This window comes from Babylonia areolata, chromosome 4 (genome assembly GCF_041734735.1).
Source record: "Babylonia areolata isolate BAREFJ2019XMU chromosome 4, ASM4173473v1, whole genome shotgun sequence".
Taxonomy (NCBI): domain Eukaryota; kingdom Metazoa; phylum Mollusca; class Gastropoda; order Neogastropoda; family Buccinidae; genus Babylonia; species Babylonia areolata.
This window is the reverse complement of record NC_134879.1, coordinates 23608278-23618201: the sequence shown is the minus strand read 5'-3', so window position 1 is coordinate 23618201 and position 9924 is coordinate 23608278. Positions and strand designations below refer to the sequence as shown.

At 48.2% G+C, this 9924-nt stretch overlaps 1 protein-coding gene across 2 annotated transcripts in view; it reads left to right on the top strand.

The window, feature by feature from the left end:
- The window catches only part of LOC143281610 (potassium channel subfamily K member 6-like), a 136759-nt gene extending 130197 nt beyond the window's left edge, over window positions 1-6562 (top strand). For both annotated transcript variants that reach the window (XM_076586857.1, XM_076586856.1), the window contains exons 2-5: window positions 1-143; window positions 933-1105; window positions 2503-2728; window positions 6146-6562. The exon at window positions 1-143 is cut by the window's left edge and continues 1 nt beyond it. In XM_076586857.1, the coding sequence (XP_076442972.1) occupies window positions 1-143; window positions 933-1105; window positions 2503-2728; window positions 6146-6459 (856 nt within the window). In that variant the 3' untranslated portion in view covers window positions 6460-6562. The remainder of the gene's footprint in view (window positions 144-932; window positions 1106-2502; window positions 2729-6145) is intronic.
- The last annotated feature ends 3362 nt before the right edge of the window (window positions 6563-9924 follow it).

The window sequence follows — 9924 nt, the reverse complement described above, 5'->3', positions numbered from 1 at the left end:
GGAGCAGCTGGAGCTGTTCATCGAGAAGGTGGTGGGGGCCGCTAACCGCGGGGTGTCGGCCACCCGGAACGTCACCATGTCCGAACCCAACTGGAGCTTTGGTCAGGCCCTCTTCTTCTCCTCCACCGTCCTCACCACCATAGGTCAGTGTGTGTGTGTGTGTGTGTGTGTGTGTGTGTGTGTGTGTGTGTGTGTGTTTACGTGCGTGCGTGTGTATGTGTGTGTGTGTTTACGTGTCTGTGTGTGTGTGTGTGTGTGATTACGTGCGTGTGTGTGTGTGCGTGTGCGTGTGTGTGTGTGTGTGTGTGTGTTTACGTGCGTGCGTGCGTGCGTGCGTGTGTGTGTGTGTGTGTGTGCGTGCGTGTGTGTGTGTGTGTCTGATTGTCTGTGTGTGTTTACGTGTGTGTGTGTGTGTGTGTGTGCGTGCGTGCATACTCTGACAGTGGAACTAATGCATTTGCACGCAGTAAAAAAAAAATTGGATGGCCCCGCTGTATCGTGGCAACACTTATTTCCAGGGGAGATCAGTCCAGATTTCACACAGAGACAAAAAGTAATGCAATACTATGCAACAGAAAACAATGCAATGCAGTGCAATGCAATGCAATGCAATGTAATGTAATGAAATGCAACACAATACAGTACTATACAAAACCATACAGTAAAACACAGAACAGTACAACACAAAGCAAAGCAATTACCTTTCAATTCAGTACGATACAGTACAATGCGATAGAATACAACACATCACAACACAACACAGCACAACACAGCACAACACAGCACAGCACAGCACAGCACAGCACAGCACAGCACAAGCACCAGCACCAACACCAACACCAACGACAACTCAGTAACACGTTCACACTTCCACCGGTGATAACCTAACTGCTGACCCGCTGACTACCCACACCCACACCCCCACTGTGCAGGGTACGGACGGGTGACGCCCCTGTCGGACGCGGGCAAGGCGTTCTGCATCGTGTACGCCGTGCTGGGCATCCCGCTGACCCTCATCCTCTTCACCGCCCTCACCGAGAGGCTCCTCATCCCCGTCAAGGCCGTCCTCTACTTCCTCTTCCGGAAGATGGGTCACGTGTACAAGGTCAGTCAGATCCTCTCGCCGTACAGTGCAGTGCAGTGCAGTGCAGTGCAGTACAGTGCAGTACAGTGCAGCGCAGGGCAGGGCAGGGCAGGGCAGGGCAGGGCAGGGCAGGGCAGGGCAGTGCAGTGCGGTGCAGTGCGGCGCGGCGCGGCGCGGCGCGGCGTGTTTGTGCAACTCGAGAGGGAGGGATGGAGGGAGAGAGAGGGAGGAGGATGGATAGGAGGGAAGGTGGGAGAGGGAGGGAATGAGGAAGAGAGGGAGTGGGAGGGAAGAGAGAGAGAGAGAGAGAGAGAGAGAGAGAGGTTTGATAATTATGATCTATATCATCTTTTGATGTCATAGCACAGGAGGGAGAAAGGGAGGGAGTGGGGAGGGAAGAGAGAGAGAGAGAGAGAGAGAGAGAGAGAGAGAGAGAGAGAGACACACACACTTTGACACTTTGACTCTTTACTGTCATTAGCTGAACAGCCCATGTGACAGGGGGGGTACAGGGGAAGTTACAGTGTCGTTTTATCCAATCATTTGAAAAAGTAAAACAAAACAAAACAAAAAAAAACACTAACGCACCTAATGTTACAAAGGTTATATCAATAAACAACAGCCAACAAATTGCACACAAAAAAATAACAACAACATCATCATCATCAGATTGACCATCCAAATACTAATTCTATCTGCTTCTAATTTTAACCCTCAAAGAAATCATTTTGGAAACCATTAATGTTTGTATATATTTTGAATTAACGGGCATTTTGATCATTGAGAGAGAGAGAGAGAGAGAGAGAGAGAGAGAGGTTTGATAATTATGATCTATATCATCTTTTGGGGTTATAGCACAGGAGGGAGAAAGGGAGGGAAGAAGGAAGGGAGGGAGAGAGAGAGTAGGAGAGAGAGAGAAAGAGAGAGAGAGGAATGATGAGCATTATCCATGTCACCTTTCTGAGGTTTAAGAGAAAAAAAAAATCTGAACCGAAAAAGCGAAACCTTCCGTAGAATATTGAGGTTCTCTGCCAGTTATAATTGTTATTGTCCTCCCCTTCGTTATAGAACAGTAATTTCGTTTTACGAACGTTTGCAAATGATGGATTGCGAGTTGGAGGAAGTCTTTGTATACCACTACAGTCCACGTTCTCCATCTTTTTATATAAAAAAAAGATGATGATAAGAACAATAATGATAATGATTATACATTAACAGTAATAATGATAATAATAACAATAATTAGTATTTATATAGTGCTGAATCTTGTGCAGAGACAAATCAAAGCGGGTTTCTCACCAGTCATTCACACACACGCATCTTATTTTTATCTTATCTTATTTATAGAAGAAAAAAAAATTCACCGTAATATGGTAATCTCGACCTTGACCTTGACCTTGACCTTGACCTACCCGCAGGCGTTCCACATCCAGCTGCTGCACCTGGCGCTGACGATGGCGGTGCTTTTGACGCTGTTCATGCTGGTGCCGGCGGCCATCTACACGGTGCTGGAGCCCTCCTGGAACTACCTGGACGCCTTCTACTACTGCTTCATCTCCCTCACCACCATCGGCCTGGGCGACTTCATCCCCGGGGACAACGCTGAGCAGCCCCACCGGGCCCTGTACAAGGTGGCTACCACTGGTGAGGTGGGGTTTGGGGGGTTGGGGTTGGGGGGAGGATGCTGATGTTGATGATTCTGATTCCTTGTTTCTTGTTGTTGTTGTTGTTGTTGTTGTTCTGTTGCTGCAGTCATCATCATCGTTGTCATCGTCGTCATCGTCGTCGTCGTCGTCGTCATCACCATCATCATCATCATCATCATCTGCTTCTTCTTCTGTCTGCTGCATTAGTCTGCTTCTCCTCCTTCTTCTTCTTCTTGCTCTTGTGTTGTTTTTGTTGTTTGTCTTCATCATCGTCGTCGTCGTCGTCGTCGTCATCATCATCACCATCATCATCATCTGCTTCTTCATCTGCTGCTGCATTAGTCTGCTTCTTCTTCTTCTTCTCGTTACTCTTCTTGCTCTTGTGTTGTTTTTGTTGTTTGTCATCATCATCATCGTCATCATCATTTTCTTCTTCTTCTGCTACTACTACTACTACTACTGCTGCTGCTGCTGCTACTACTGATACTGCTGCTAGTACTGCTACTACTACCACTACCACTACTACTACTGCTGCTGCTACTACTACCACCACCACCACCACCACCACCATTTTAGGCCTGTTGGACCCTGAATTCGTAATTTGGGCTATTTGAATCCATGGGTGGAAATGGCAGAACGAACTAGGTCAGTCCCCCAAAGGCCTTCTCGTTCAAAGGTGTGTACACAGAAAATGACTAAGTTTTCATGACAATAAATATTGCATGAATGTTAAATCCATATCAGTAAAATTGTTGAATACTGTTCACACTTTATAAGATTTTTTCACAGATTTTAAAACAAGGGATATATTTTCTTTTAAAAACCCTCTGTCTTGATCAAGCGAAGGAACACATGCCTTTATTATTTGTAAATTCAATGAGATGATCATTGCAGAGTATATGATTTTGAATGACACCAATTATCCGTGTACCAATATGCGAAATAGATAAGGAAGGTAGACGGTATACTAAATAAAAAAGCAAATAAGTATGAGAGATAATCAGACATATCGAAACATAGTGTGAGTGTTGTGTGTCTATAGTGAGATAGCAAACAAATCCTGAACGATGTGACTCGTTTGCCCATGTAAGCTCACGATTTCTCCCAATCCCACGATTTCTCTCACTCTGCGCAATGTGTGAGAAATCGTGGGAAGTCCCCCTTATTTTAATCAAAAAGAATTCCTTTGTCATGGAAGTTGGGTTCTTGTCTTTCCCCAGTGCAAATCAAAGAGAGAAATCAGAGAGATGAAAAGAAAAGAGAAATAGGGGGGCGACGACAATGACGATAATGATAACGACAGTGGCGTTCTTGAAGGCATGAACAGTAATGACACTGAAACGCATCTATTTATTGTATTTCACATAAGATGGATCACTGCAGTGCACTGACTTCAGATTCAACATCGGAATCAATAGCAAAGAACGAAATTAAGGCAAAGTACATAACTCAAACAGAAATATAATATAATACAATATGATATGATATAATATGATATGATATAGTATAATATAATATAATATAATATAATATAATATAATATAATATAATATAATATAATATAATATAATAAGACTTGTACCGAATTTTTCCCGAAGGATGTAACAGATAATGACATCAAAATGATACAACTGTCTACATAAATGTGATCGAAAAAATGATGTTTCACAATGGCTTATCCTCATGTTGGGAGCGTGAAAACTGGACCAGATAGTTTTGATGTTTGTTGTGATGCAGACTTATGTCACAATTATTTAGAATGTTCTTCATTTCATGCTTGCTCATTTGTTCATCTGCTTTGGCATGTGATATTGCACTGAAAATTCGCAGTTGTATAGAAGACAGGCTGAACTTGAAAGAACAAATCAACCAGCCAAGTGAACACACAAAAGGGAACACACACACACACACACACACACACACACACTCACTCACTCACTCACTCACTTATTCACCCACTCACCAACTCACTCACTCATACACATACACATTTTTTTTTAAAACCAAGTACTGCGTCATCACTTTCACCGTCCATTGTTGATGTCTCCGCTAACGCCACTGTCATTATCATGATCGTCATTGTCGTCGCTGACATTTCTCATTTCTTTCTTTCTCTCTGTCTCTCTCTCTCTCTGTCTCTCTCTCCCTGTCTCTCTGTCTCTGTCTCTCTCTCTCTCATTTTTCTCTTAACATTTGCATTGCGAAAAGACAAGAACCCAGTTCCGAATGACAAATGAATTCTTTTTGATTAAAATAAGGGGGACTTCCCACGATTTCTCACACATTACGCCCCCCCGCCCCCCCCCCTGCCCCGCCCCCCCCACCTCCACGATTTCTCGCAATTGAGAGAAAACGTGGGAGGGGAAGGACCACGATTTCTGACAATCCTACGATTTCTCTCAAAATGAACGAAATCGTGGCGGCGCCCCCCCCCCCCCCCCCAATCTCTCTGCCCACTAGCTTACCCCCCGATCTGCTTGGTTTGCCAAATCCTTTAGGGTGAAGTGCAGGATGTAAAAAAAACAACAACAAAAAACATGTGCCTTGCTTATGTCTTCTTCTTCTTCTTCTCCTGCTCCTGCTCCTCCTTCTCCTCCTTTGTGAAGAGTCATTGAGACGTTGCACAGAAGAACTGTTTACCAGACTCCTTCAGGTCAGTTGATTATGTCAAAAGCCTGAGTCGGTGCAGATAGTTTTCCTGTCCATTCTGCAGTGCTCTCAGTCCATCATTGTTGGTGGGTTTTTTTCTTCTGTCTTCCCTTCCGTCTCCCTCCCTCCGTCTCCCTCCGTCTCCCTCCCTCCCTCCCTCCTTCCCTCCCTCCCTCCGTCTTCCTCCCTCCCCCCTCTCTCCGTCTCCTTCCCTCCCTCCCTCCGTCTACCTCCGTCTCCCTCCCCTCCTCCCTCCGTCTCCCTCCCTCCGTCTCCCTCCCTCCGTCTCCCTGTCTCCTTCCCTCCCTCCGTCTCCCTCCCTCCGTCTCCCTGTCTCCTTCCCTCCCTCCGTCTCCCTCCCCCCTCCTTCCGTCTCCCTCCCCCCTCCCTCCGTCTCCCTCCGTCTCCCTCCGTCTCCCTCCCTCCCTCCGTCTCCCTGTCTCCTTCCCTCCCTCCGTCTCCCTCCCTCCGTCTCCCTCCGTCTCCCTCCCTCCGTCTCCCTCCCTCCGTCTCCCTGTCTCCTTCCCTCCCTCCGTCTCCCTCCCTTCCTCCCTCCGTCTCCCTCCCTCCCTCCGTCTCCCTCCCTCCGTCTCCCTCCGTCTCCCTCCCTCCCTCCGTCTCCCTCCCTCCCTCCGTCTCCCTCCCTCCCGTCTCCCTGTCCCCTTCCCTCCCTCCGTCTCCATCCCTCCTCCCTCCCTCCGTTTCCCTCCCTCCCTCAACAGTTCCTGGTTAATAAAGAACTTTTTGCCTTGTGCTGTGCGGGCAGTGTACCTGCTGCTGGGCCTGCTGATGATGATGGTGCTCATCTCCGTGGTCTACGACATCCCCGAGCTCAACCTGGGCCTGCACTTCCACCCCACCAGGCCCGGGGCCCACGACGACGAAGAGGGGGAAGAGTCGCGCCTGCGCAGGGACGCTTCCGACATGTCCAGCGCTGTCGGCCCGGGCGTGAAGTACCAGAAGCAGGCTGACGACGCGGAGACCCGGCCGGTGACAGGCCCCGGCACCACGGGCAACAGCTCCAGCACGGGCGGCACGTACCAGTCCTTTCACGACCAGCACGTGGATGACGACGTTTAATGGGGATGATGACTCACCACCCGCCCCTATCTGGGAGAAGGGAGAGGGGAGAGAGGGAGAGGGAGAGGGAGAGGGAGAGAACCCAGCTTGTCCCTAAGAATCAGCCTTTTGTGGCTGTGAACGAGATTCTGTGTAGCACTTGTCACCTGTGCTCTCCGTGAGTGGGTGCTCTGTTCTTAAAAAGAAAAGGGGGGGGGGGGACGGGTTTTGGAACCTGTGGGTAGGGGTAGGGGGTAAGGGGTTTGCATGAGATGCTGTATGAATGCTCCACAAATCTTCCTAGGGGAACATTCGGTGTCATTCAGACTGGGGAATATCACCGCTCCATTTTTAATGAGTCAGCAGGTATGAAAGTGCTCCGCGTTTAGGCAGGAAAAGATCCAGTCCTTTAACAATGGCTGGGTACATAGTGCTAGGAAGAAAGCGCTCTACAAGAGGAAGGAGGATTGGATAAATGGTCCAGAAGAAAGAGCACAGAGAGAGAGAGAGAGAGAGAGAGAGTGCTCGCGAAGATCGCCTGTAAAACCAAGCGCTTTGGAAGGAGCCAGTTGCATTGCTTGGTCTAGCTTTTTGACAGTTACACGTGACTAAATATCTACGTTGACCGAGCCACGCCATTGGTCAGTTCCACACTACACACAGTTAGTAGCGGGTTATGACCACACTGGGCTCTTCCGTCCGAGCAATGCAACTGGCTCCTGGTAGAAAAGAAGAGGGATAAATACTCCAGAAGAGTTGGGAGGAACCAGTGCAGGTATGAAAGAATAATAATAATAATGATAACTCCAGATGGCTGTTCCAGGAAAGTAGGCAGGTAAGAATGGATTCTGGAAAAATAAAACAACAAACAACACTGGGCTGAATGCATGCTCCTCCGGGAAAGAACTGAGAATTTCGCAGCAAGTATAATCACATGATTAGTTTACAGCATGGGCCAGGCCAAGTATAATTGAATGAGTATTTTACAGCATGGGAAATGTGGGTGGGTGGGTGGGTGGGTGGGCAGGGTAGTGGTACAGTAGACTAGGTGGAAAAGAATGGATGGTGTGGATTTCAGTTTCAGGTCTTCAAGGGAAGCATCACTGCCTTCGGGGGAATTCACCGCACCACACCTGTTAGTCATATGACTGAGCACCAGGTGCTAGTTGCATTGCTTGGTTCTAACTTTTGGACAGTTACACGTGACTAAATGCCTACGTTGACCGAACTACGCCATTGGTCAGTTCTAAACGACACACAGTTAGTAGCGGGTTACGAACCATACTGGGCTCTTCCATCCGAGCAATGCAACTGGTTAGCATAACTCCACACGTTAGTCAGGCTTCATATGCATGCATGTATACTTGTGTACCTATCAGAGGGGATTTCTTCAGAGGACAACACTTGTAACCATGGAAGAAATAGCGAAACCGTGAATCGAACCCAAACTCTCACTGTATTGACAGATATATCGAATTAACCATTCAGCCACCTTCCTCATGTAGGAAATTAGGTAAAAAAAATGTCCTACGTTGAATCAGAACAGGCACCACCGAACACCACCGAAGTGACTCAGCAGCAGTGCAGGGTCTCCTCTGGTGTGTGGCCTGCCTGCGACCTAACATCGATGGTTCCCTGCGGACTGCCGACGCTGGAACTGTGGCAGACGAACCCGGGTGTGGCCGTGTATGGGGGGGGGGGGGGGGGGTTCTAAATGAGCGGCGTGGGAGGAATGCCACTGAAATGGTGCAGATGATGGGGCAGCAAAAAAAAAAAAAAAAAAAAAAAAAAAGCCCTAGAAGAGGGAACTGGGGAATAAACGAATGGTGACAAAGAATGGATTAGGAGAAAGGATGCTGTGTAAGATGAACAGTAGGCGTTGTAGAAAAGACTGCTCCAGTAGTGTGTGTCGGGGAACGAAGGAAAGGGTTAGTGTTTGGAGGAAGCAGTGTTCGCTTTCATGATGCGCGCGTGCGTGGTTTGTGCGCGTGCATGCAGTGGTACTTACAGCGGCGAGGATGTGTTAGTTTGTACGCGCGCCCGTGTTTGTTTATGTGTGTGCGCGCGCGCGCGCGTGTGTGTGTACACGTTTGACACGTATGGTGTGTGTGTGTGTGTGTGTGTGTGTGTGTGCGCGTGCCTTTGTGTGTGTGTGTGTGTGTGTGTGTGTGTGTGTGTGTGTGCGTGTGCGTGCGTATGTGTGTGCTCGTGCGTACGCGAGAAGCATGGAAAAACACCGACACTGACCCCGCTGTGCGAAAAGGGAACGTGTAAACTGCCGTTGACCCAAACCTATCAGTCATCTGAAGGTCAACGCCAGAACTATCACCAAGGTCATCAGCTTCGCATGAACGTTCCACGTCAGGGGACAGAGAGAGAGAGAGAGATAGATAGATAGAGAGAGAGAGAGAGAGAGAGAGAGAGCAGCGGGTGGCTCTTTCAAAATGTCACCACCATGTGACAGCACATGGGGGTGGCGGTGGGGTCACAGGCTGCGGAAGTGTTCACCTTGTTGCGCACCGTGTCACAAAAGCTAGGACACGCTAATTAAAAGACATGTGACGGGCGCAAATAGCCGAGTGGTTAAAGAGTTGGACTTTCAATCTGAGTGTCCAGGGTTCGAATCTCGGTAACGGCGCCTGGTGGGTAAAGGGTGGAGATTTTTCCCGATCTCCCAGGTCAACATAATGTGCAGACCTGCTAGTGCCTGAACCCCCTTCTTGTGTATACCGCAAGCAGAAGATCAAATACGCACGTTAAAGATCCTGTAATCCATGTCAGGGTTCGGTGGGTTATGGAAACAAAAACACGCCCAACTTGCACCCCCCCCCAAAAAAAAAAACACGGAGTATGGCTGCCGACATGGCGGGGTAAAAACGGTCATACACGTAAAAGCAAACTTGTGTACACAAGAGTGAACGTGGGAGTTGCAGCCCATGAACGAAGAAGAAGAAGAAGAAGAAGAAGAAAAGACGTGTAACAGACCTGCCGTTTGTTGGTCCGTTACGAATATCCTCGCCGTGCGCGTGTGTGTGTGTTTGTGTATATGTCTGTGTCTGTCTGTGTCTGTGTCTGTGTGCGTTGGATGGTGGAGACAGAGAGAAAGTTAAAATGAGCAGAGAAGAGGGGAAAGAATTGTTCAAAATGACCGGAACAATCAGCAGTACCCGCTTTGAACTGCTGAATAAGTCGTGACAAAGAAGGTAGTGCTAACTGGGATTCGACAACACCAGCCACGGTTAACCCTTTTACCGCCAGCCAATTTAGAGTACAAAATTCCCTTGTGGTATAAACGCAGAAAAGACAGTGGCTAAGAATAGCTGGGGGATTCCCCCTGCGATGTATAGAAAATATGGCCTATCCTACCACCGAACATTAAGAGCAGTAGGTTCGTGGATAACAGACCAATGAATGGTCACCTTTCAGTGATATGGGTCCTCTACCAAGCCTGTGCATAAATGCGAGCTTGGCGGTGAAAGGGTTAAC